This window comes from Trichomycterus rosablanca, chromosome 12 (assembly GCF_030014385.1).
Source record: "Trichomycterus rosablanca isolate fTriRos1 chromosome 12, fTriRos1.hap1, whole genome shotgun sequence".
Taxonomy (NCBI): domain Eukaryota; kingdom Metazoa; phylum Chordata; class Actinopteri; order Siluriformes; family Trichomycteridae; genus Trichomycterus; species Trichomycterus rosablanca.
This window is the reverse complement of record NC_085999.1, coordinates 11,774,756-11,802,424: the sequence shown is the minus strand read 5'-3', so window position 1 is coordinate 11,802,424 and position 27,669 is coordinate 11,774,756. Positions and strand designations below refer to the sequence as shown.

General features: G+C 40.1%; 1 protein-coding gene and 1 long non-coding RNA gene across 2 annotated transcripts in view; one reads left to right on the top strand and one right to left on the bottom strand.

The window, feature by feature from the left end:
* epha3 (eph receptor A3) overlaps positions 1-25,171 on the top strand; it is a 126,785-nt gene extending 101,614 nt beyond the window's left edge. Inside the window, exons 12-17 of the mRNA XM_063006562.1 lie at positions 1,713-1,774; positions 8,658-8,867; positions 13,647-13,796; positions 17,144-17,334; positions 21,474-21,629; positions 24,458-25,171. Coding sequence (XP_062862632.1) covers positions 1,713-1,774; positions 8,658-8,867; positions 13,647-13,796; positions 17,144-17,334; positions 21,474-21,629; positions 24,458-24,563 — 875 coding nt within the window. The 3' untranslated portion in view covers positions 24,564-25,171. The remainder of the gene's footprint in view (positions 1-1,712; positions 1,775-8,657; positions 8,868-13,646; positions 13,797-17,143; positions 17,335-21,473; positions 21,630-24,457) is intronic.
* LOC134324656 (uncharacterized) overlaps positions 21,700-27,669 on the bottom strand; it is a 32,369-nt gene continuing 26,399 nt past the window's right edge. Inside the window, exon 5 of the long non-coding RNA XR_010014210.1 lies at positions 21,700-21,836. This is a non-coding gene — a long non-coding RNA (uncharacterized LOC134324656). The remainder of the gene's footprint in view (positions 21,837-27,669) is intronic.

Below are 27,669 nucleotides of genomic sequence, written 5' to 3'. Positions count from 1 at the left end.
TTATTCCTATTTTTATGCTTAATACCAGGCATCATGGGTTTAAAATAGTGCAATATTAAAAAGGAGGTAACAACCACTTGTTCAAAGCCTGCATGTGACTGAGACCGACTAAAAAATAACAAAGCTCTGCTTACTACCAAGCGCCAGAGATGCTAAATAACCTAAAGCCAGTTAATTTTTTTAATTTTGCACTTATTTAAATATTTTCATAGATTGCTAATGCATGTTTGCATCTTTAAAAGTTAATTATTTGAAGTTTTGCATTTAGAGGACTTACTGTATACATGTACAGTACAATGTACAGTACAATGGAATTGTACAGTACAATGAAATTCAAACCCACAACCTTTTAGCTGGTAACCCACAGCTCTACCCACTAGGCCACCACTATCCCTAAAAGTCACTGCCATCCACTTATGTATTGTGGATGGATGCATTGTTATCCTGAAAGAGACCAGACCTCTATCATCAGGATTTAATTGTTCTAACATACTGATCAGTCAGAATAACTTTGCTGTCACCCCTTACTGGATATGTGAACCTTCAATATGCAGCAAAATGCTCCTGTTAGCATAACAGAGCTGCTGAATCTCTCACTTCAGTGTTTTATATGATGATGTTGAACTCACCTTACCGTATCACTTTTTCCACATCTTCTTTTTTAGCCATTCTAATAAAAAATCAGAGTCAACTAACCTCGGTCTGCATTTTTATGCATTATTTGGAGCATAGTAGGATATTAATTGCATTTTTTATGCAGTAAAAGTCAGGAAGTATCTGCATTAGTAATGTTTCATATTCCTGTGAGTTCCCCTATAAATGTGAGTGTACTTATACACCGATTAGGCATAACATTATGACCACCTCCTTGTTTCTACACTCACCGTCCATTTTATCAGCTCCACTTACCATATAGAAGCACTTTGAAGTTCTACAATTACTGACTGTAGTCCATCTGTTTCTCTGCATACTTTTTTAGCCTGCTTTCACCCTGTTCTTTAATGGTCAGGACCCCCACAGGACCACTACAGAGTAGGTATTACTTAGGTGGTGGATCATTCTCAGCACTGCAGTGACAATGGTGGTGATTTGTTAGTGTGTGTTGTGCTGGTATGAGTGGATAAGACACAGCAGCACTGATGGAGTTTTTGAACACCTCACTGTCACTGCTGTCACAGCGCCCTGTGGGCAGCATCCTGTGACCACTGATGAAGATCTAGAAGATGACCAACTCAAACAGCAGCGATCGTCTCTGACTTTACATGTACAAGATCGACCAACTAGGTAGGAGTGCCTAATAGAGTGGACAGTGAGTGGACACGGTATTTAAAAACTCCAGCAGCGCTGCTGTGTCTGATCCACTCATACCAGCACAACACACACTAACACACCACCACCATGTCATTGTCACTGCAGTGCTGGGAATGACCCACCACCTAAATAATACCTGCTTAGTGGTGGTCCTGTGGGGGTCCTGACCATTGAAGAACAGGGTGAAGGCAGGCTAAAAAAGTATATTGAGAAACAGATGGACTACAGTCAGTAATTTCAGAACTACAAAGTGCTTCTATATGGTAAGTGGAGCTGATAAAATGGACAGTGTGTGTAGAAACAAGGAGGTGGTTTTAATTTTATGGCTGATCGGTGTAATTCAACAGAGTAAATAGCAAGAGATGTAGATCATCTCTGTTTCATATGATCTCTCTTTTTAGGTAAGCCGGTAATGATAGTGACAGAGTACATGGAGAACGGCTCCTTGGACAGCTTCCTGCGAGTAAGTATGACACACCGAGAGCAGATAATGAGCATTCATTATGTATGACCAGAAAAATCGTGCAGAGGTTTCATCCTAAACTGATTTAAATACCTGTCTTTTTCCTACTTCCTCGAATCTTCATTTATCCTGTACCTGCAGAGTGTATTTTACTTTTACAACCCCAAATCAGAAAAAGTTGGGACAGCATGGAAAATGCAAATAATAAAAAAACACAGAGTTTCTTACATTTACTTTGACTTTTATTTCATTGCAGACAGAATGAACCTGAGATATTTCATGTCTTGTCTGTCAACTTCATTTCATTTATTAATAAACATCCATTCCTGCATTTCAGGCCTGCAACACATTCCAAAAAAAGTTGGGACAGTAAAGCATTTACCACTTTGTAATGTTGCTATTCCTTTTCACCACACTTAAAAGACGTTTTGGCACTGAGAAAACCAAGTGATTTACTGTTTCAGCTTTTATTTTGTCCCATTCTTTCTACAAACACGTCTTAAGTCGTTGTCGCATTTTTCGTTTTTAAGCTTCCTTAAATTGTTTAATGATATTATGCACTGTAGAGGGAGAAATATGCAAATCCCTTCTGATCATTCTTTAAGGTACATTCTTTTTTAAGCATTTCAATCATTTTCTCACACATTTGTTGACAAACTGGAGATCCTCTGATCATCTTTGCTCATCAAAGATTCAGCCTTTCCTGGATGCTGCTTTTGTACCAAACTATGATTACAATCACCTGTTGACATCACCTGTTTAAAATCGCATCATTATTTAGTTTTTTCAGCTCATTACTAGCCCTAAATTACCCCCGTCCCAACCTTTTTTGGAATGTGTTGCAGGCCTGAAATGCAGGAATGTTTACTAACAAATGAAATGAAGTTGAGCAGATAAAACATGAAATATCTCAGGTTCATCCTGTCTGCAATCAAATAAAGTCAAAATAAATGTAAGGAACACTGCATTTTTATTTTATCTGCATTTTCCAAACTGTCACAACTTTTTCTAATTTGGGGTTGTACTTACACCGACACAAATCTGCCCTGATAACTCAGACTCTGTAGAATACTGATTGTGGGACAGATCGTTTTTGTGGTGATTACTATGGAAAATGATCAGGCATTGTGTTTTATTTTGTAGCTTAAAGGAAACCATATTTAAATAGAGCCTGATGTTCCAAAAGCCTTCAAGTGTCAGTGGTTTACATGAACCCGTCTGCACAATGGCCTCATTCTTTCACAAAGAACAAACTTGGCTGCTATTTGGGGGAAAAAAAGAAACAGATAAGTGGCGTGGATTTGCACAATGCAGGAGCACTGGCCTTCTGCCTGCCAGCTCATCCATGCCAATTAAACAAACTGGGCATGCGCTGTCCTTCAAATGACTTTTCCTTACAGCTACATAAGCAGAAAAAAACAAACAAACAATCACATGTACTGTGTCTACCGTGCCTAGAGATGGCCTTTCTGTAAAGTGCTGATAAAGCATTAATAAGCTCTGAGCTAACAGAGTCAGAATCACAATATAGCCTTGGCATTGTTACATCTGGCATTAATTTGCCAGCCATTCTGTCAATTTCCAACCAGTTACCACCACCAGAGGCTGTGCTAGTCATGTTTCTGTTCGAAAGGGGTAGTAATGCACTAAGTATATTTCACTATATAAGAACGCTCTACTTATCATTTAGTTTTGCCGCAATTGCTCTGGACCAGCGATGGCGATACCTAATGCAGTTTGAGCTGGTGGCCGTCTTAGCTGGCTGGGACAACCAGGTCAAGACAGTGCAGCTGGCCGCCAATCTGGCAGGAGCATTGTTACATGGGAAAAGCTCACTGAAAACCTGAGCTGGCACTTTAGGGACCGTCATGCCTCCTCCAAAAGTTGCAACTAGGAGAGAAGCTGGCAGAGAAAGATGCTGAAGCCACTGATAGCCAAAAATAGTGGTTTGTGGAGAATTTCCCGCCACTGTAAAAGAATGCCCTTACGTTTGACACTCCCTAAGGGCAGTAACAGCCAATCCGCTTACAGTAACAGCTGTACTCCAGGAAGCGCTCCTGTCAGAGGAGATTGAAGCGACCCTGGGATAACTAGACAGCTAAGAAGTGGTACGCACTGTGATGGAGGATTTTATACTTTTTTTTTCAATATAGAGACTCAGTTGCATCTTAACTCAGTTGCCATCTGCGACACTCGTAAGCTTTAGTTTGCTTCAGGTGGAAGGTTTTTTATACAGTGTATCACAAAAGTGAGTACACCCCTCACATTTCTGCAAATATTTTATTATATCTTTTCATGGGACAACACTATAGACATGAAACTTGGATATAACTTAGAGTAGTCAGTGTACAACTTGTATAGCAGTGTAGATTTACTGTCTTCTGAAAATAACTCAACACACAGCCATTAATGTCTAAATAGCTGGCAACATAAGTGAGTACACCCCACAGTGAACATGTCCAAATTGTGCCCAAAGTGTCAATATTTTGTGTGACCACCATTATTATCCAGCACTGCCTTAACCCTCCTGGGCATGGAATTCACCAGAGCTGCACAGGTTGCTACTGGAATCCTCTTCCACTCCTCCATGATGACATCACGGAGCTGGTGGATGTTAGACACCTTGAACTCCACCACCTTCCACTTGAGGATGCACCACAGGTGCTCAATTGGGTTTAGTCCATCACCTTTACCTTCAGCTTCCTCAGCAAGGCAGTTGTCATCTTGGAGGTTGTGTTTGGGGTCGTTATCCTGTTGGAAAACTGCCATGAGGCCCAGTTTTCGAAGGGAGGGGATCATGCTCTGTTTCAGAATGTCACAGTACATGTTGGAATTCATGTTTCCCTCAATGAACTGCAGCTCCCCAGTGCCAGCAACACTCATGCAGCCCAAGACCATGATGCTACCACCACCATGCTTGACTGTAGGCAAGATACAGTTGTCTTGGTACTTCTCACCAGGGCGCCGCCACACATGCTGGACACCATCTGAGCCAAACAAGTTTATCTTGGTCTCGTCAGACCACAGGGCATTCCAGTAATCCATGTTCTTGGACTGCTTGTCTTCAGCAAACTGTTTGCGGGCTTTCTTGTGCGTCAGCTTCCTTCTGGGATGACGACCATGCAGACCGAGTTGATGCAGTGTGCGGCGTATGGTCTGAGCACTGACAGGCTGACCTCCCACGTCTTCAACCTCTGCAGCAATGCTGGCAGCACTCATGTGTCTATTTTTTAAAGCCAACCTCTGGATATGACGCCGAACACGTGGACTCAACTTCTTTGGTCGACCCTGGCGAAGCCTGTTCCGAGTGGAACCTGTCCTGGAAAACCGCTGTATGACCTTGGCCACCATGCTGTAGCTCAGTTTCAGGGTGTTAGCAATCTTCTTATAGCCCAGGCCATCTTTGTGGAGAGCAACAATTCTATTTCTCACATCCTCAGAGAGTTCTTTGCCATGAGGTGCCATGTTGAATATCCAGTGGCCAGTATGAGAGAATTGTACCCAAAACACCAAATTTAACAGCCCTGCTCCCTATTTACACCTGGGACCTTGACACATGACACCAGGGAGGGACAACGACACATTTGGGCACAATTTGGACATGTTCACTGTGGGGTGTACTCACTTATGTTGCCAGCTATTTAGACATTAATGGCTGTGTGTTGAGTTATTTTCAGAAGACAGTAAATCTACACTGCTATACAAGCTGTACACTGACTACTCTAAGTTATATCCAAGTTTCATGTCTATAGTGTTGTCCCATGAAAAGATATAATGAAATATTTGCAGAAATGTGAGGGGTGTACTCACTTTTGTGATACACTGTATATACGGCTTCTCTCTACCCTCTTTTCCAGCTCCTTGGTTAACACACCGGAAATCCGGTCCAGTTTTCTGCTAATGAGTTTGTCAGAATTCTGTTCTGGAATTCATATTTCTGGTAACTCGCCCCGTTGTTGCAACTTGTTGGGCTTCACGACAGAGACACCCTGGGAGAGCGAATTGCCCCAGAGGTGGTGTGACGTCCCTTTTCCTAAATTGGATTCACCCATACCACAGCTATGGACAGGAGAAATGCGAACTGGTGTGGTCTGGGTTCCGCTGGTTGGTTTGGACAGTTCCTTGTCTTTCCTGTGTTCCGGTCACTCGTTAATAATAATTTGGCTGCTTATTTATTTGCAATTGTCCCAACGTTTTTGTTAATAGCTAATTAGCCACAGTATCATACTACCTTGATTGGCGGCACGGTGGCTTAGTGGGTAGCACTGTCGCCTCACAACAAGAAGGTCCTGGGTTCAATCCCCAGGTGGGGCGGTCCGGGTCCTTTCTGTGCGGAGTTTGCATGTTCTCCCCGTGTCCGCGTGGGTTTTCTCCGGGTACTCCGGTTTCCTCCCACAGTCCAAAAACATGCCACCAGGTTAATTGGAAACACTGAATTGTCCTTTAGATACCTAGCCGCTAGATGCACTAGTGCATTGTAGTGCCAGTCCCAAGCCCGGATAAATTAGGGAGGGTTGTGTCAGGAAGGGCATCCGGCGTAAAAATTGTGCCAAATCAATGAGCGATCATGAGGATGACTCGCTGTGGCGACCCCTGAAAAAAGGAAAAAAGCCGAAAGAAGAAGAAGAAGATCATACTACCTTGATTAAAGATCTGAAAATGTGTTGTTTCCTTTCTTGCAGGTGTGTGGGGATCGTTTGAGTTTATAATCATTAATGTCCACAATGTTAAGTTTGCTTAGTCTAAAACTGTAAGATTGTTGACATTCAAGTGCATTTTAATAATAAAAGCTTTTAAGTAGGTGAAATTTAAATTTAAACATCAGGTGTCCAGGTGGCGCAGCGGGATATTCTGCTAGCACACTAGCACCGAGAAACTCCTCGGTTCGAAACTCGGCATTGCCCCCGGTCGGCTGGGCATCTTCTAGCGGGCATTATTGGCAGTGCCTGCAAGGAGGGGAGACCGGAACATGTGGGCAGGGTCTTCAAACGCTGTGTAAGGACCCTGAGCGGCACCTGTGCAAAGTGCATAGGTGGAAAAGGGCTCCGTTAAGGGCTGCGCGTGGGTCGGAGAAGGTGTGAGCAGCAATATACCCTCCTCAACTGCAACAAATCAGGGATTCCCAGCAGGGGAAGACAAATTAACTACACTAAATTGGGAGAAAAACACATAAAATAAGTAATTAAATACATTTAAACATCAAGTATATGATAATTCTAGGTTGTATATGCTCATCAGGATAAGTTTTCAGATGAAAGTACATCCTGCATGATATAATACTTGATAAAGTATGAGTTTACCTTTAATGTTGGCTCCTACATAACAAAAATGTGCAATTTAAGACCTTTCTATTTCTTATTATTAAGTTATTTTCTTAATTAAGTAGGCCTACTTTTACCATAGTAATTTTTTACTTGAGTAACATGTTATTTTGAGAAGGATCTGGGTTTGATCCCCAGGTGGGGTGGTCTGGGTCCTTTCTATGTGGAGTTTGCATGTTCTCCCCGTGTCTGCGTGGGTTTGCTCCGGGAGCTCCGGTTTCTTCCCACACTCCAAAGACATGCAAGTGAGGTGAATTGGAGATACTAAATTGTCCATGACTGTGTTTCATATTAAACTTGATCTGACGAATATCTACTGTTTCTGTCATTAATATAACTAAAGTGTGTAAAACATGACGTTAAAATCCTAATAAACAAACAAACATGTTATTTTGCTGTACCAACTAGTAATTATTGATTGCACAAAATGAATCAAACAACAAATCAAGTTTTACTTCTATTTCAGCATTAAAAATGACAGATGTTTAACATCAAAAATGTATGCATCTGGTAAAGCAGCTGTAAACACTGATGTTGCACAGCACTGCGCAGTTCTGCTAAAATACAGACTCAGGTTGACTGGAATTAGCATAGTGTGAAAACCAAGTAAAGACCAACTGACCAAATTTGCCGGGACCGAAATGAACTGTATTCCATATGTGCCTGCACAGCCTCATACTTCCAAAAAAAGAAAAAACAGTTGCAGTTTCTGCAGCAATTTCCTGTGCATTTTACTATAGCCTGCAGTTTATCAAGGAACACTGGCGTTTTCATCTGGATACCTTTCCTCCCCGGCGCTCATGTCACTGTTATTATGCAAGCTTTTGAACCTCTCCGAACTGAAGTCGGTTCCAGGTGGTCCTGGGTTTTATTTTCATCCAAACTTCATATGTATGCAGCACACAAATGCACTTCCATGCCATGCCTGCTTTTGTGCACATGAAAAGACAGAAATAAATAAAGAAGTTAAACATGCAAGAGGAGGAAAAAGAACAATAAAAGATACAGAGAAAGACAGTTCTCACGGCGGCCATCTGTGAATGGTGCGGTTTGTCTGTTTTTAGTAAAGAAGGCTCTGTCTCTAAAGCTTGCTGACAAATCAATGCTATCTTATTCATATGGCCGGTCTCTCCTCTTGTACTGAAGAGCTTCCTCCCTGGTGTTTATCTTTGCACTCAGCACTGTGTATATCTCTCCATGTAAACCCTTTTCATACATGCCAATATAAACAGCAGCTGCCTGCCAGCGTGCCTCTGAAAAACAGATAGGCTGCGTCTGATGTTATTTTTTGTACATTTTTTATATGTGTTGTCAAATTATAACAACCTGCTATCATTTCCTGAATAGAACCACTCTGAATCATGTAGAACCAAGTTAATAATAAGTTTTATTAGCTTTCTTAGCTGCTGGGACTAGCTGCTGTAAACCTGTATTACATGTCATAAAAATGTTTTGATGTATTAAAAACATCTGTTTTACAGCATTTTTTCCACAATAGTTTTATAGAATAGTCTGTTCCATCTCTCTGTAGCTATTTATCTCTTTTTTTTTTTCTGTATCAGAAACACGACGCTCAGTTCACAGTCATTCAGCTGGTGGGAATGCTGCGTGGGATAGCATCAGGTATGAAATACCTCTCAGACATGGGCTATGTACACAGAGACCTGGCGGCTCGCAACATCTTGGTTAACAGCAACCTGGTGTGCAAAGTGTCTGACTTTGGCCTGTCCAGAGTTCTAGAGGATGATCCCGAGGCCGCATACACAACCAGGGTAAGTGGTAGTTTTTCATAAAATAACTGAACTAACATTATTAGAAGCTAATACTTTTGTTTAATTCATGAGCTCTTATTGTAGGAATAAAGAATGTGCTTAAGACTTAAATTCATAGATAAATAGAAGCTTTTCTTTACATACTTCATTTAAAACAGACTGATATTTTTGCCCATTGATGTTCTATTGCTTTTGTAGTAGTTACCTAGCAAGCAAACCAAAAATTGCTGAAATTGTCCGAAGTCTAGTTCCACCACAAGTGGCTTGTTCTACTAATAAAATAAAAAATGTAAATGCTGTATTAACTAATGAACAAATTAGGTAATAGTTAATATGTGGGTGCATTAAGCTGCTAGATTATTGTCTTTAGGGCAGTGTTTGTTCGGAATTTATCCTACCAATGTCAAATTTTTATTTAGAGTCTGACCAAAGTACTGTACATCCCCAATTAAAAAAAATGTTAGGTAAGTACAGTAGGTAAAATCCAAGTACAAGCAGAAATCAGTGATTTAAAAACTGTCCTTTACAGGTTTTTAATTAAAAACCGCATAGAGGGCGCCCAGGTGGCGCAGCAGGATATTCCACTAGCACACCAGCGCCGAGATTCTGAACTCCTCGGTTCAAAACTTGGCGTTGCCATCTAGCGGGCATAATTGGCAGTGCCTGCAGCAGACACGGTTCTGCTAGGGCGGGATGATCGGACTATTTGGGTGGGGTCTTCATACGCAGAGTGCATAGGTGAAAAAGGGTCCTGCAAAGGGCTGCACGCAGGTCGGAGGAGGCGTGAGCAGCAATATACCCACCTCGACTGCAATCAGGGATCCCCCAGCAGCAGAAGACAAATTGACTACGCTAAATTGGGAGAAAATGGGAGAAATGCATAAATAAAACCGAAAAAAATGCACAATTAATAGATATTTACAAGCAAAAAATGTTCACTATTTTTTTATAAGTACCATTCAGAGTATTATCAATAAGTGAAAAGTGCATGGCACCATCAACACCTTGCCGCAAACAGGCCATCCCAGGCCATCCGTTCAAGTTGGATGACCGAGCAGAAGGATACTGATTTGGGAAGCTACCAAGAGGCCAATGGCAACTTTGAAGACAAGTCTGTACTGCTGAAATTTGTTAGTCTGTGCACATGACAACAATCTCACAAGCTTTACACAAAGCTGGTCTGTTTGGAAGGTTGGCAAGAAAGGACTTGCTCCTAAATAAAGTGCCATGCTGAAAGACTTGGAAAATTTTAATGCCATGTGGCAAAAGGTTTTATGGTCAGATGAGACCAAGATTGAACATTTTGGACTGAACTCTAAGCGGTATGTTTGGAGGAAACCAAACACAGCACACCACTGAAAATATATCATACATACCGTGAAGCAGGGTGATGCCAACATTATGGTATGGGGTTTATGGCAGTGGCAATTTGTCTAAGACTGCAAGGGAAGCTCAGCTTCCCCTAAAATGTCAAAAATTAAATGGTCAAATATGTACAGTTGTGTTAACATTTCATTGACTACAAATGTGTTAGAACACGTTCATCTCAAAGACGAGTTCGTTCAGAATCAGCTACTTATCGACTGACTCGATTTTGTTAACTCCCGTAGCGTCAGTGCATTTGCCCATAGAAGCTGAGTGTCTATTCACTTCAATGGGGCTGCATGGAAAGGTTTTTTTCATTGCTTTGAAACTCGCCGGTCATTGAATAAATGCCACGATTTTGTCTGGACGCTGAGCTTATGCAAGATGATTGGAGGATCAGTCGAAAGGCTGAATCCCGTTTTGATTGACAGCTATTTTGAGATCTACACTGTCACTTAATCACTGGGACCTTCAGTCCCATCTCGGATTTTGCGAGTGAAGTCGCTTACTTGGTACGATAGGATCACAGGCCATTTTCTTGAAAAGGAACGGAGGGCAGAATTTATGTATAAATAAATTGACAAATTTTATGATGTAAGCCGACAATGAGCTTCCCCTCTTTGAAAGACCAGCAGCCGCCACTGGTTTATGGGGTTTATTTTCAGCATAGCAATGACCCTAAACACACTGTATTTGATGGAGAACTCAATGCAAAAGCTGAAACGTACTACGTAATTAACAAATTATTAAATTATTTGTTTAAGCTAAAAGGATTATTACCATCACCTAGGAACCAGTGATATGAAAAGTAACATAGATATGATGAAAACTATATTGGCTATAACAGCATGGTTATTTTAGTTAGTATGGTTTGTTTTTGAGTGTGTGTGATTGAACTACAAGACACTACCAATTTTTGCTATTCTGAATTGCATATTAGTCTATGAAACATCATGGAAATTCCATATAAATGTAAATGTATATATACACAAGGTGTGGACAAAAAGTTTGTTGAACAGTCTGATATCTCGAATAAAACACATGTGACACGTTCAAGAACGCGCACACACATTGACTGACATGTCTAGGAGCGATATCTAGTGTATACTGGCCGTGACTTATCCGGTCTATGTGGCGCAATCATTTGAACGCAGTCTGTTAAAAAGGTGTCGTCACACAGGAATGGAGCAAAGACAGAACACTATATATATATATATATATATATATATATATATATATATATATATATATATATTTTACTTTATAAGGTACAGCCAAGATTGTTTCCATAAGTTGTATCTGCACACCAAGACGGAACACATAAACATGAAGATCAAGATTAGAATAGAGTATAATTAGAGTAGAACAGGTCATTCAAATTAGGAAATATCATTAAATACATGCAGTATTCTACACATGCTAGAATAGGCAAGTGATTTGAGGGACATACATTACAGTGTTAATCCACTGCCGAAATCACAATTATACACTGATCAGCCATAACATTAAAACCACCTCCTTGTTTCTACACTTACTGTCCATTTTATTAGCTCCACCTACCATATAGAAGCACTTTGTAGTTCTACAATTACTGACTGTAGTCAATCTGTTTCTCAATATACTTTTTTAGCCTGCCTTCACCCTGTTCTTCAATGGTCAGGACCCCCCACAGGACCACTACAGAGTAGGTATTATTTGGGTGCTGGATCATTGTCAGCACTGCAGTGACACTGACGTGGTGGTGGTGTGTTAGTGTGTGTTGTGCTGGTATGAGTGAATAAGACACAGCAGCGCTGATGGAGTTTTTAAACACCTCACTGTCACTGCTGGACTGAGAATAGTCCACCAACCAAAAATATCTCGCCAACAGCGCCCCATGGGCAGCGTCCTGTGATCACTGATGAAGGTCTAGAAGATGACCAACTCAGACAGCAGCAATAGATGAGCGATCGTCTCCGACTTTACATCTACAAGGTGGATCAACTAGGTAGGAGTGTCTTATAGAGTGGACAGTGAGTGGACACAGTATTTAAAAACTCCAGCAGCGCTGCTGTGTCTGATCCACTCATACCAGCACAACACACACTAACACACCACCACCATGTCATTGTCACTGCAGTGCTGAGAATGATCAACCACCCAAATAATACCTGCTCTGTGGTGGTCCTGACCATTGAAGAACAGGGTGAAAGCAGGCTAAAAAAGTATGTAGAGAAATAGATGGACTACAGTCAGTAATTGTAGAACTTAAAAGTGCTCCTATATGGTAAGTGGAGCTGATAAAATGGACAGTGAGTGTAGAAACAAGGAGGTGGTTTTAATGTTATGGCTGATCGGTGTATGTGTTATACTGCCCTTAACGTTTATGCTTTTATTACGGCATTAAATTTTTCTAAGCATATGTGAGAGCACAAATAAACCCAAATATAACCCCAGCCTTATGCTTATTATCTCATTTTAGCCAGCCTCTCTCTAAATAACCATGAATTAATGACTATATATGTCCCTCTCCCAGACTCATAAGAGGCCTGACTCCAGCACAGCAGATGGTCACCATATAAATAAATTGTGGGCCTGATAAGGCTGACGTAAATCCACAACATTACTGCCTAATTAGAAGCACAGGTTTACCTCACACCTTAGTGAACACCATGTGTTAAGGCTCATTGCATATTTACTTAGAGAAAACCAAACCCCATGTGTTCCCCATTGTGTTGACTTATTGCCCACCTAAAAAGGCTAGATCTATAACGAATCTGGCACTTTAATTTTTTTTAATTAAATCTAGGAGACAGTAGAAAATGTTAATGTCAGGTTTTACACATATTAGTGGTAATCTAGGTGCTTAGCGAGCTCACAATGTGCTCACTGGGGAAACATGCATGCAAGTGGTTTTATTTTCTGAGGGCCATGTGTTTGAAGAAAGCAGGGCAGGAGTTGTGTTACTTGGCTGAGTAGCCAGTTGGCTTTGGCTCCATTACTTCTCTTTCTTTCCACTCCTGCTGCAATGATGAGGGCTGAGCCCAGAGTAACTCCAGCAGCCTGGGTAAGCTGGGTAAATACGGTGCAGCTCCTTAGGGAGGTGACTTTGCAGATGAAAGTAGCACAGGCTGCATAAAGTACAGTCCTGTGTCTTAAGCAAACTCACACTGACACTTTTCAGACAGGTTTAAAAGAAACAAATGCTGATTTAATGTAAAATTACGTCAATGGTATATTTTATTCAGTACATACATACCAATTTGATACTTCCTGCTTGCTCAGCAAGTGCTCTGGCATGCTTTATATGGTGGACCCATATTTTCCAACATATAAATTTGAAATTGAATATAAATCTGTAGATCTTTTGCACAGTATAAAGAACAATGTAAAGCTTGTGCTTGTGTTTATTTTAATTCCTGCATTATCTTTCAGGGTGGCAAGATCCCAATCAGATGGACAGCACCAGAAGCCATTGCCTATCGCAAGTTCACCTCAGCGAGTGACGTATGGAGCTACGGCATTGTTTTGTGGGAAGTCCTGTCCTACGGAGAAAGACCTTATTGGGAGATGTCCAATCAGGATGTAAGTTAAGCTTTGTCTGTATGGTAACATAATTAAAACCCTTCTGTGAAAAGACGAACTGCATTGAGGTGACAGGTGGCTAAACAAAACTGGCCGGCTCCACATTGACTGTCACCTGAACACTTTTAGGTATGCAGGCACACAGACGAGGGGCAATGCAGTGTGCCAAATACATGGGTCCTGATTTACTGTGCAAACTGATTTACTAGCTGTGACTGTTCTATTAAATCAACACAATAACACATCAAACTCGTGTTTCTACTTATTGGTAAAAGTACAGGATGATACCTATTATTAAAAGAGTTGTACCCACAGTGTAATTTTATTTATTGTTATTATCTACATTATGTAAAGAGAAGGATGTGTACTAATTTGATGCACCTTTTGCACAATGTCTGCATAATAGCTGTCACAAGACTACAAAAAGTTCTGTGTTTTTCTGTTTGACTCGAAGCTATTTAAGAATTCTAATAGACTTTTAAGTGTAAATGGCAATCTTGAATCTTGAAAGCATTTAATCACTTTTGTTCTGCTTTTATTCACTGGTTTCTGCTAAAGCAGCAAGTATTATTGTAGGAACTATTTTATTCTTCTCACATGTAAACGCCATGTGGATTAAAATCGCTATAACAAGCCTGTGATAAGGTAAATCTGTGGTACGGGAGGCATTTTAACATGACCACATACAGTCATGTCCTCGTACACCGATCAGCCATAACATTAAAACCACCTCCTGGTTTCTGCACACACTGTCCATTTTATCAGCTTTACTTACCATATAGAAGCACTTTGTAGTTCTACAATTACTGACTGTAGTCCATCTATTTCTCTACATATCTTTTTATCTGTTCTTCAATGGTCAGGACCACCACAGAGCAGGTATTATTTAGATGGTGGATTATTATCAGCACTGCCGTGACACTGACATGATGGTGGTGTGTTAGTGTGTGTTGTTCTGGTATGAGTGGATCAGACACAGCAATACTGCTGGAGTTTTTGAATACAGTGTCCACTTACTGTCCACTCTATTAGACACTCCTACCTAGTTGGTCCACCCTGTAGATGTAAAGTCGGAGATGATCGCACATCTATTGCTGCTGTTTGAGTTGGTCATCTTTGAGATCTTCATCAGTGGTCACAGGATGCTGCCCACAGGGTGCTGTTGGCTAGATATTTTGGTTGGTGGACTATTCTCAGTCCAGCAGTGACAGTAAGGTGTTTAAAAACTCCATCAGCGCTGCTGTGTCTGATCCACTCATTCCAGCACAACACACACTAACACACCACCACCATGTCATTGTCACTGCAGTGCTGAGAATGATCCACCACCTTAATAGTACCTGCGCTTTCCAAAGAGGCTTACAGTACTGTGACAGTATATTGTCCAAGCAATTAGGGGTTAATTGCCTTACTTAAGGGCAGTGGGAACCTGGCTGTGGTGGGGCTCAAACGAGCAACTTGTGGATTACTTGTTCAGTACCTTAATCACTAGGCTACAACTGCCCTGTTTGCATAAGTATGCAAAATAGAAGCATGTTAGAAGCACTGTTAGTTTCAGATTTGTGGCCCTCACTGAAGTTCATCAAGTACATCTTGCAGATATACAGTGGAGAGGTACAGTGTATCACAAAAGTGAGTACACCCCTCACATTTCTGCAAATATTTTATTATATCTTTTCATGGGACAACACTATAGAAATAAAACTTGGATATAACTTAGAGTAGTCAGTGTACAACTTGTATAGCAGTGTAGATTTACTGTCTTCTGAAAATAACTTAACACACAGCCATTAATGTCTAAATGGCTGGCAACATAAGTGAGTACACCCCACAGTGAACATGTCCAAATTGTGCCCAAAGTGTCAATATTTTGTGTGACCACCATTATTATCCAGCACTGCTTTAACCCTCCTGGGCATGGAATTCACCAGAGCTGCACAGGTTGCTACTGGAATCCTCTTCCACTCCTCCATGATGACATCACGGAGCTGGTGGATGTTAGACACCTTGAACTCCTCCACCTTCCACTTGAGGATGCGCCACAGGTGCTCAATTGGGTTTAGTCCATCACCTTTACCTTCAGCTTCCTCAGCAAGGCAGTTGTCATCTTGGAGGTTGTGTTTGGGGTCATTATCCTGTTGGAAAACTGTTTTCGAAGGGAGGGGATCATGCTCTGTTTCAGAATGTCACAGTACATGTTGGAATTCATGTTTCCCTCAATGAACTGCAGCTCCCCAGTGCCAGCAACACTCATGCAGCCCAAGACCATGATGCTACCACCACCATGCTTGACTGTAGGCAAGATACAGTTGTCTTGGTACTTCTCACCAGGGCGCCGCCACACATGCTGGACACCATCTGAGCCAAACAAGTTTATCTTGGTCTCGTCAGACCACAGGGCATTCCAGTAATCCATGTTCTTGGACTGCTTGTCTTCAGCAAACTGTTTGCGGGCTTTCTTGTGCGTCAGCTTCCTTCTGGGATGACGACCATGCAGACCGAGTTGATGCTGTGTGCGGCGTATGGTCTGAGCACTGACAGGCTGACCTCCCACGTCTTCAACCTCTGCAGCAATGCTGGCAGCACTCATGTGTCTATTTTTTAACACCAAGCTCTGGATATGACGCCGAACACGTGGACTCAACTTCTTTGGTCGACCCTGGCGAAGCCTGTTCCGAGTGGAACCTGTCCTGGAAAATCACTGTATGACCTTGGCCACCATGCTGTAGCTCAGTTTCAGGGTGTTATCAATCTTCTTAAAGCCCAGGCCATCTTTGTGGAGAGCAACAATTATATTTCTCACATCCTCAGAGAGTTCTTTGCCATGAGGTGCCATGTTGAATATCCAGTGGCCAGTATGAGAGAATTGTACCCAAAACACCAAATTTAACAGCCCTGCTCCCCATTTACACCTGGGACCTTGACACATGACACCAGGGAGGGACAACGACACATTTGGGCACAATTTGGACATGTTCACTGTGGGGTGTACTCACTTATGTTGCCAGCTATTTAGACATTAATGGCTGTGTGTTGAGTTATTTTCAGAAGACAGTAAATCTACACTGCTATACAAGCTGTACACTGACTACTCTAAGTTATATCCAAGTTTTATTTCTATAGTGTTGTCCCATGAAAAGATATAATGAAATATTTGCAGAAATGTGAGGGGTGTACTCACTTTTGTGATACACTGTATATCCCTCAAACCACAGAACTCATGATTAAGTGATGAAAGCCAGAACATTTCTGGCATGCTCACAAATCAAACAACGCAAATCTGTCCCAAGATGGTGTCAGAAGTTTGATAAAGCGTAAATCTTTCGCGTGTCTGTTCTTTGCTTCAGGTGATCAAAGCTGTAGACGAGGGCTACCGTCTTCCCCCACCGATGGACTGCCCTGCAGCTTTATACCAGTTAATGCTTGACTGCTGGCAGAAGGACAGGAACAATCGGCCCAAGTTTGAGCAGATTGTCAGCATCTTGGACAAACTTATCCGTAACCCTGGAAGTCTGAAAATCACGGCTAGTGCCTCCAGGTGAGTGTTTGTTTTATCTCTCACATCCAGAAGATTAAGACTGAAGTCTGTGTGGTTTGGAGATTACAACACACTCATTTGCTTTATGTCATGTTCTTTTTATTTACACACAGCTTGCCTATGAAGTTTAATGAATGGAATTGGGATTACTACTGGTCAGTTACTAAGTAGGGTAGAAGTAAACAAATTAGTGTAATTTACTAATACAAACAATAGCAACTATTGTATAGTTAACTATTAATGTATAGCCAAAAGTATGTGGACATTAATAGTGTGGAGTTTTTCTATGAAAATCTGTGCTTATTTAGTCCAAAAAGAGCCGTATTAAGTCAAGAGGACATGGCTTACAGTTGACCTTCCAGCCTCCAACAGGTGTTCAAGCATTAACTTTATAAAGGGTGTATTCGAAATCCTAGATGCCTTAATATGCTCACTAGTAAGTTATCTTAAAATTTCAACGCTATTTTGACTCAAGAATGAGTGAGCATCCGATGCTGCCTTAACGGTGTAGGCAATCCCAGTATTCAGTGCGGCGCAACTTTTCTCACAAAAAAATAAAAAATATGGTGGACGGTGCAAAGAAATGAACGGAGTTGTTTTCAAATGTAAATAAATTATTATTGATTTTTAATTTGTATACACTTGTGCAATAACCTGACTTATTTTTTGCGCATAACCTGACTTATTAGTCAATGACTTATTAGAATCCTCTCTACTTAGGCAGCTGCAGCAAGGCAGCTCACTAGGTTTTCGAACACACCCATAGAATTGCTTTTATATACCTCCTAATAATGGTTGTGGCTAAACAGCAGAAGGTCAGCAGAAGGTTTTTCCACATACCTTTGGCCATTTTGTTCATTTGCTGGAGAACTATACATTATCTGTAATAACAGCTACTACATTTACTGTCCAAGTGCTTAGGAATTTACCTGCTAATGTAAAGTGACTGATACTATTTTATATTGTAGGCTTTTATGTTCTGTATTGTCTTTCTGAGACATCGGATGACTTTATAGTCAGTATTATTAGCTGTTAGGACACTTAATAACACAGGAATAGTGAAATAATTGTGCTGTTATCATCATTATCGCATTACTAATGACTAACAACTTGTTATTTATGTAGGTATTAAGTTAATTATTTTTTAAACAGTACTTAAAGATGTTTTAAGAATGTTTACTGTCCAATAACAACTGCAGAGATGGTGAAATGCTGTTAGGCCTAAGTGAGTTAACTATTTCTCCTCTGCATTTGTATTTGAGTATTTGTGTTAAGTGATCGGGTTTTATTTAATTGTGATTAGTTTTAGCTCAATATTATTAGTTTTATTATTAGTTGTAGTAATTCTGGCTTGCAGTATTATTAGTCCCTACACTATAAGGTAAATAAATATTTACTCATAACAAGAACAGCTGAGCTATCAGTACATACCTTTTTGCTGTGTAGTGAAATTGTATCTGTGGAATGTAGCAGGAAGCTATTTTATCATTAAAATGTCCAAATATATAGCTGTGACTAATGTGCAAATAAGTCTCAAGGAGTTTGCCGGCAATTACCTTGATTGGATTTTAATACGGATGGTCAGGAAGCAGTAAGCCCAGGTGATTTATTGTCCTGAGGTGCTGACAAACTCGCGTCTACAGCCTCAGCTGCGCTTGCTTCCAAGCACCTCATTTATTTACAAGCGATACACGCTAACAGAGCAGCACTTTAGCCGATTTTAACACCCCAAGCTTGACCTTTCATTAAGCGGGTGAGTGAGATCAACAGAGCGTTTTACTCAGGGAGTGGAATGTGGGCACTCCAGAAGCTCAAAGGTGACTCGGACATTCTGCTCCTCTTCACAGCAGGAAGCACATTTTTGTCCATGATGAAGCTGAGCCAGATGTCTCTCATGCAAAGGAGAGGAGCAAGTCCCTGCCTCTTCACAGATCTCCCCGGAAAGCTTAAAAAACACGATACTACGCAGCCGCAGTTATTTAGAGGTCACTACACCAATAGGGAGAGAATAAGGAAAGAATAAGGGAAAAAGGGAAAAGACAGAGAGGCGATTGTTTACCCCGTTTTGTCCCATGTGTCTTTTGCACTCATGCTGAGAGAAAGAGTCACGGAGCCAGCAGTTTTTGAGCCACAGGGGTTTAAGGCTATTATGTCCATTCCTAACAACAAAGCTGTTTTTTTTTTATGTTTAGATATTGTCCTGTTTCTTATGGGTTTTTTGTTAAGAATTTAGTGTGCCATTCGACAATACACCACCGGATCAAACACAAGAAAGAAGTACAGGTCATTTTCAGTTCACTGGTATACTTGGTCGGGTAAGTGCTCAGTTTAGGGGTCAGGAAACTCTATAAGGGTCTCACACACTCTGACCCAGATCTTGGTAAACCATAAAATATTACTTGTACAAACAACTGCACAGTAGGACGCATTTAAAAACTACAACTGTTTAAATCTGGGAATGGAAAATGAAAAGACTGTCTTTTAGTATATTGAGGTAGCACTGCAGCGGAAACACCAACACCAAATATCCAGCGCTTCTCAGTGAAGGAGCCATTGTATGAAAAAAAAAATACTTGCATAATAAAGAGATTGAAGCAAGCCTAGAGAGGTAAAAAAGTTTAAAGAGTTAAAATTTATAAAACACTACTAATTTTAAAATATCTTACTCTTATGCAAGCATTAGCTATGGTAAATAAATGAAGTGTTTTTTAGTTGTGTTGTTTCGCCATTTTAAAATTACATATACAAATGATATTAAAAATACAAAAGATATAAAAAATGCAAAGAATTTGGGTGCCCAGGTGGCGCAGCGGGATAAGCCACTAGCACACTAGCGCCAAGATTCTGAACTCCTCGGTACCCCGACACAGTAAACTGAACAAGCCTGACTCAACCCTGACACAAAGTCAAATAGCTAAATGTAACTTAATACTTTATATACAAGCCCTATATCAGTTGAAGTCGAGGCATTTGTCAAAGTACGATAAAACACTTCTTATACCATATTTTTATACACTCAGGTTGGAACAGAGGTATGTTTTCCACTGTGTTACATCTCCTTTCCTAATTACACTTAACTACTGTTTTAATTGCTTGGGAATTAAGGGCACTAATGGTTGTAGTTCTGCAAGTACATTTTTGCCTATTCTTGCTTAACCCAAAACTTTAACTGCTCAACAGTCCATGCTTGATTCTGGAAGAGCGAATTACCCAAGAGGTGGTGTGACATCCGTTTTCTTGAATTGGATTCACCCGTAAAGCCATGGTCATGAGCAGGGTAAAGCAAATTAGTGTGGTAGGAGTTCCACTCACATATTGTCTGGAGTAGACGACCGACCAGTAGACATAGTCATATTGTGACATCCAGTTTCTCATTTCTGCACTAGCCCTTTTCTATCCATTTTATTCGTATTTTGGCCACTTGTTCATTTGCAGTTTTTTGCTTTTCAGCCATAGTATTGTTTTACCATGATTAGATATCTGCAATTGGGTTCTATTTCTGTTCTTACAGGTGAGTGGGTATCCGCCTCAAACTTTCAGCAGCAAGGTGCATTTCAGCTCTGTTACAAATAATCGAGTGTTTGGTAAAAAAAAAAATTAAAAAAAAATTAAAATAAATAGTCAGCTTTACCTAGGATTTTTTTAAATTGACTCAACACTAGAAAGCAAAGACCCAAGCTTATCTATACCTGGTCATTTCAGGTGTGGTGTAACTAGATTGTAACACTACACATGTACTCTTGATGTTAAATGGTTTTTTGGAGTCATTGACACAATATTTTTTACTTTATAATTAAAATAATAATAATACTAATTGCATTAGGTGGTACAGTAACACATTGTCTTGGCTGGACATCCCCAGGTACCCAGGTTTGATCTTTATATCTGGTTACTGTGTGTTTTCTTTAAGTTAAAACCTGTAGCTGAATTGACTGCTCGATTCTTTCCTAGGTAAAAATAGGAGATGAAATTATGCTCTGTACATGTTGTGCTGTCATTTTGCATCCAGTGGATTTGGGGTAGCCTCTGCAGCCACTGTATGGCTGATCAGGATAACCTGATTACTGAAGATGCACTCAGTAATAACTATTTTTCAAAGAACAGAGAGGTTTTACTCTTACGCTTTCTGCTTCTTTCAGGCCTGTTAATCAGCTTCTGGACCGAAACAGCACAGACATCACATCGTTCAGCAGTATGGGTCACTGGCTGGAAAGTGCCAGAACGCTGCCCTGTAAAGAAGCCTTCAGTGGGGTCAGCTACAGCTCCTGTGACACACTACCCAAGACTTCTGCAGAGTAAGGCGTTTATTTTACTCCTCTCATACTAACATATGGTCCACATTTTGTCTAAATGTAAACTAGCATCGTATAGTTTTGCATGAAAAACATAATCGTATTTAAAATGCAGCGCTTCTGTGATGACTTGAGTGAAGCAGAGGTAAACAGGAGTTGTTACAGATGTTTAACTGTTTAGGCATCCCTCGTCAGTACCAGCTATAGTGTCTGCAATAAAAAAATCCAGCTGAAATACAACAACTTTTTTAACAAGTCTGTCACATAGAGGCAAACATTCAGCAATCTTCCAGCAAGTCAGACAGGAAACACAAGTGTGGTCCTTTTTGTGTGTAAACTGGATGCTCTGACCACCCAAAAACACTCAACAGAACAAGAATCTTATTTACAAATCGGCCCCCATTATAACATCAATCCCAGCGCTGGTTCACATCCTTCAAATGTGGTCGCTTCTGCATCTGGGAAAGCCGTGTAGTAGCTGGCAAGAGATTTTCTTCTAGCCTGAAAAGCATCTGAGACAAACCCCCCCCCACACACACACACTTAATTGATAAGGTATTTGACAGTGTAAATAATGTGACATTCATAATCAGCATGATCAAAGGCAGGAGCCTGTAGCAGTGGGTTTCCTGTACTGTGCCGTGCTCTCTGGAGGAAGCAGCTAAACAGTGAAACGCCAGCCTGTGAGAATGCTGTATGTGTATCTTTGGTTCAGATGTCAGATAAATAATCACATGCAAATAGCGTAGGAAATTCTCTCCCATACTCATGACCTAGAAAGGGTGGCTGAACATGCAGATTGTTTCCTTGCAGCTCAGACTTTCATGGGGAGTGAACTGTACAGTGCTATCTGTAAGGACTGGAGAAAACTGAACCTTCTGTTTAAAACTGTAAACAAATAAGCTGTTCATTATCCAGACAAATTAGCCTCAGCTTAAGGATCATTAGATTGTTAATACTGTATGTGCTGTAGTTTGAGTTTGCATTGAATTGGTATATTATTTTTATAGTATGACATGTTTGAAACTTCTGCTATACAGTGCTAGACCTTTTTATCTTCTTATTACATTTATCCTCTAGATTTTTTAGCAAAAGCTTCAGCAAACCAAACTAAACTGTTGTGAATGTTTATTATTGCGGTGAGTCTAATTGCACCCATAATACAATAAACAAATATTTTCCAAATATTGGAGCCAAGAATAGGGTGGTACAATGACACATTGTCTTGGCTGGACAACCCCAGATACCCAGGTTTGATCTTTATATCTGGTTACCGTATGTGTCAGAAGGGGCGTGTGTCAGTTGAGAAGCGTCCTCAGTCAGCGGTGGAGGGTTGAATCAGTGGAGGATGCAATCAGGGTAATTGGACCTGACTATATTAGGGGAGAATATATATATATATATTCTCCCCTAATATATATATATATATTATATATATTAAGTACTTATAATGAACTTGCTGGATTAAGTAAATATTAGTCCATAGATGAGCTTTTAAAATTTGACATTCACTCTATGACCGAAAGTATGTAAACACTCGACCATAAGCTTGTTCAACATACCATTCCATTAATGTAGAGCTGGCTCAACATTCACAGATTTAACAACCTCTGCTTTTCTGGACAGGCTTTGCACAAGGCTTTTGACTGTCACTGTGACAGTTAGTGCCTATATAGTCAAAAAAGCATTGGTGAGGTCAGGCACTCATGTTGGATGAGAATTCATCCCAACTATGTTCAGTGGGGTTGAGGTCAGGGCTCTGTGCAGGTCACTGGAGTTCTTCCACACCTTTAAACTATGTCTTTATAGGCCTTGCTGGTGTGGAAAATTATGCTGGAACAGAAAATGGCCTTTCCTAAAGTGTTGCCAAGAAGTGTTATACATTTATAATAATTGATTTCATACACAGAGGTGTGAGGTGTCCACACACTTTCGGCCATAAAGTGTAAATTATTTACATAAATACACAACCATTTTTACAACTGTGTTGGTTATCCCAGACCTGTCTTATTACAGTATTGATTATGCTTTAGCATTTACCAATAGTGTTCTGTTTACAGTTATTAAATTCCTTTTCATGCAGCACAGTTTAGTTTTTTCTTACTCTTTTCCGCTGTAAATGATGAGACTTGCGTTCCAGACAGAAAGAGTGGTAGTCAGTCTAAAGGTTTGCTTTGTCCATAGAATCTGCCTGGCTGAGATTAGCCCTGCTGCCACTTGTCCTGAGTGGGAGCCATCCATGGGAATTACGACCCTTTAGGCCGTGCAGTGTGGACGGTGGGTTTTGATCCCGGTTCGCTGAGTGCTGACTGCTTCCTTAAGCTTTTGCTTTCACTGATGTTTTCAAGATTGTACAAGACACTGACTGCACCCGCTGCCTAATTTAATATTATGTATTAACTATGCAAATTCTAACTTTAATCTGCTTTTACTAATATGCTATGATGATGTGTAAGATAACAAAGCTTGAGGTGTGACTGTATGTTTGAAACATCTCGCTGAAGACCTCTTTCCTGCAGTGCTACTAATTTAGAAGTCTAAAGTTCACAGTTAAAACAAAAAACAATGCAAACCTAACACTGTGTGTATGAGATGATTAATGTGCAATATTAGTAATGGTGAGTGTACTGTGTAAACTCTGCTTCGTAATGCATGAAGGAAAGTAAAGAATAATGTGCTGCTCTTAATCGTAGTGTTCAAACCAGATCATTAAAACCTGTTTCACTGTGTTTTTAATGAATGTGACAAATTGTGGCAAAACAGTGACTTAGAGAAGATTTGCACTTGTTAATCATGTTTTCTTTCTGATTTTTTTCTCATGTATCTCACAGGGAATTTAAGAAAGTTGGCGTAACAATCGTTGGACCTCAGAAGAAGATTGTCAGCAGCATCAAAGCACTTGAAACACATACGAAGAACGGCCCGGTTCCTGTCTAAAAACGAACAAATATCTAAATAAAATCAGGCATGAGAGAGAAATTCAAGAGACTGTCGCTGCTTGTGGCTTTATCAGACAGGAATTACGTTTTAGAGAAAGTAGAAACTATAACATAAGGTTATCAGGGCATAGCAGAGCAACGCTCCTGGTGAAAGGATGCCTTTATATGGATGTGTTGCCTTATGTAAAAAGAAAGAGAATGTGCCCTGGATCGGGGACTCCTGTAAGCTCCCTACTTATCATAGGTCTCAGTGACACAGAGTGTCATATGATGAGCAAGATGGAGCCATAATGAGCCTTTGGGATACCACACAAAAAGCTCTTATGACAGAAGGGTGAAAAATGCTTTTAGTATAAAAAAACATTGCAAAGTATCCTCTTTTGTTTAGGGTGGGAGAAATTAAGTCAAGACCTGTTTCTTCAGCATGCCTCACTGGTCTTTTGTGGTCATGTAGGATTGAGTATGTCTTAGCTAAATGGAAGCAGCTGCCAGTAGAGATGCCTTTAATTTTAACATTTCGCAGCAAAATAAGAGAAACAACAGTGCACTTGGCTGTAAAAGTAGGACTGTCTGATGAAAGGCAATTTGATGTTCTAGCAATTTCTGAGGAGATGACACGCTAAGCAGTTTATTTGATGAACTATTATAAAATAAGATAACTGAAATTAGGAGTCAGTGTAAACCTTCAGACTGTGAATGTACTTCATAATTGGAATCTTTATGCCACTTAAAGCCAACAGGTTTTTTGTGGTGAAAAAAAACATCTAAAACTACTTTTATCATGACAATATCTGCAATTAAACGTGAGCATTTACTAGGGGTTCATTAATCCAGTAATGAGTAATGGTTTCCGAGTTGAAATTGGTCTGCAGTGCTGGATTGATATTTAAAATATGCTAAGGAGCCAAAACACCCCTATTTGTAACATGTGCATGTCAAGGTCAGGGATAAATGAAATATCAGGCTGATGATTAGGCAGAGATCATGCATAGAGCATGTTATTAATGCAGCAGATATGGCCAGGCATAAAGACCTGAGTGACTTTGATAAGAGCCAAATCATTATAGCCAGATGATTGAAGCCAGGTTGAAGTATCGCGAAAACAGCAAGGGGTGCTCACAGGCATCTGTGGGGGATTACCCACCCCAGGAATCATTTACCCACAGGAGATGGCACCAGGATGGCCTAACTAGATACCTAAGGACCCGTTCAATTGTCTTGTGGAGCCATGTCAAAGCTGTTTGACAACATATCAATATCATAGAACAGAATGCCTTTATTTGTCATATGTACAGTACATATACAGGTGTACAGTACAATGAAAATCTTTCTTCGCATATCCCAGCTTATTTGGAAGCTGGGGTCAGAGCGAAGGGTCAGCCATTGTACGACGCCCCTGGAGCAGAGAGGGTTATGGGCCTTGCTCAAGGGCCCAACAGTGGCTGCATGGCAAAGCTGGGAATCGAACTCTCAACCTTTCAGTTGATCGCCCAAAACCCTACCCACTAGGCTACCACTGTCCCCCAAACATTAAACAGGGTGTTATAATGTTTTGGCACATTCAGATGATCTTCTGCTATATTTTATGCTGTAAACATGTTTAATGTCAACTATAATTAAGGCAGACCTTGCACTTCAACAAAAGCCACCCACCCACATATTAATAACATGCTTGCAGAGAGGTGGTTTTGTAGCCGTGAGATTATGTCCATTGATATAAACCAATAACTAAAAGTTCTGGTACCTGAATATTTTCAAAAATGGAAGAAATCAGAAACATTAATTTAATTTCAAAATGTATTTGTATGTGTATTTCTTCTAAACAACTACCTTCAGAGATTACTTAAAGAAATATAATAATATTTTTGGAACATTATTAAACATTAGCATAGTTTTCATATGTCTAGACAGTACTGTAGCCCAGAATTGATAGATTTAAATATGCCAGGAATTAAGGAGCTCAGTAAAAAAAACATGGCATAATAATTCCTGCGTTAAAGATGTATAAACCTTCACTAAGATATTTGAGGGGAAGTGCTTCAGGAACAATGTCAAAGCTACTACAAAAGCTCAGGATGCACCACCCACATTCAGTTTAAATAGCAAAAGGAAACTGAGAACTATTAACCATTCAACCAGCGACCCAAAATATTCAGTGTAATTTTATCTTTGATTTGTTTTCTGCCTGCCAACATAAACAGAAATCATGGGCTAAGAAAAGGACGTTATTATAAACTTCCTGTTATTGCTATTGTTGTGTTTTATCAGTGCATCATTACATGACTTATACAGCTCAGTAATTTGGAAAAAGCCTATTTGTGCAAACAGGGGTTTTCTTGAAATAGCATCACTTTATACCACTTGAACTGATATTTTAGTTCTTCCTTCTTCTCTTCAATTTGTCTGTAAATGTTTTTGTTCTTAGCATGTACATATGTATACAGCACCTGTAATAATAGCAATGTTTAACTTACCCGGCCATCCTTTTGTACAAATGTTTGTATGTATAAAAGAATGAAGAAAATGTGTTCTGACTTTAAAAAAGCAAAAACTTTGTATTATATTTTATGCTATTTTGTATCATATTTGTTTTTTTTTCTACTTTACAAAACGGTATTGATCTATTTATTTGATAACAGACAGTATACCGTGCTAATTTGAGTGTTTTTATTTGTAGCATTCAGTAAGTTATGACATGGTTATGTGATTACATTATCAGTGTTGTGCATTTTACTTTATGAAACATGACTTTTAAGGAGCAATACTGTTTTCCAACCTGTCCTCCTCTACTCTTCTCTTAGAGTGGTTTGAGCGCCTGTGTGTGTATGTATGTGTGTGTGGGGGGGGGGGGGGGGGGGATGTGTCCAGATACAAATTGGTATGCAAATGTAGATGACCTTGTCTACTAGTGTCAAATGATTTGTAGTGGAAACATTTATATTTTTATAATAAACTGTCTGAAAATATTTTCTACATAATGAATGCTGAGAGGATCGTGTCTTAGTGGTTTTACTTCAACTTTCTTTATTGAATCAGTCTTTCTTTACTTGATCATAAGGAGTTATTTTTGTAGAATCTGCACTGTTACAGGAGGAAGCCAGTTG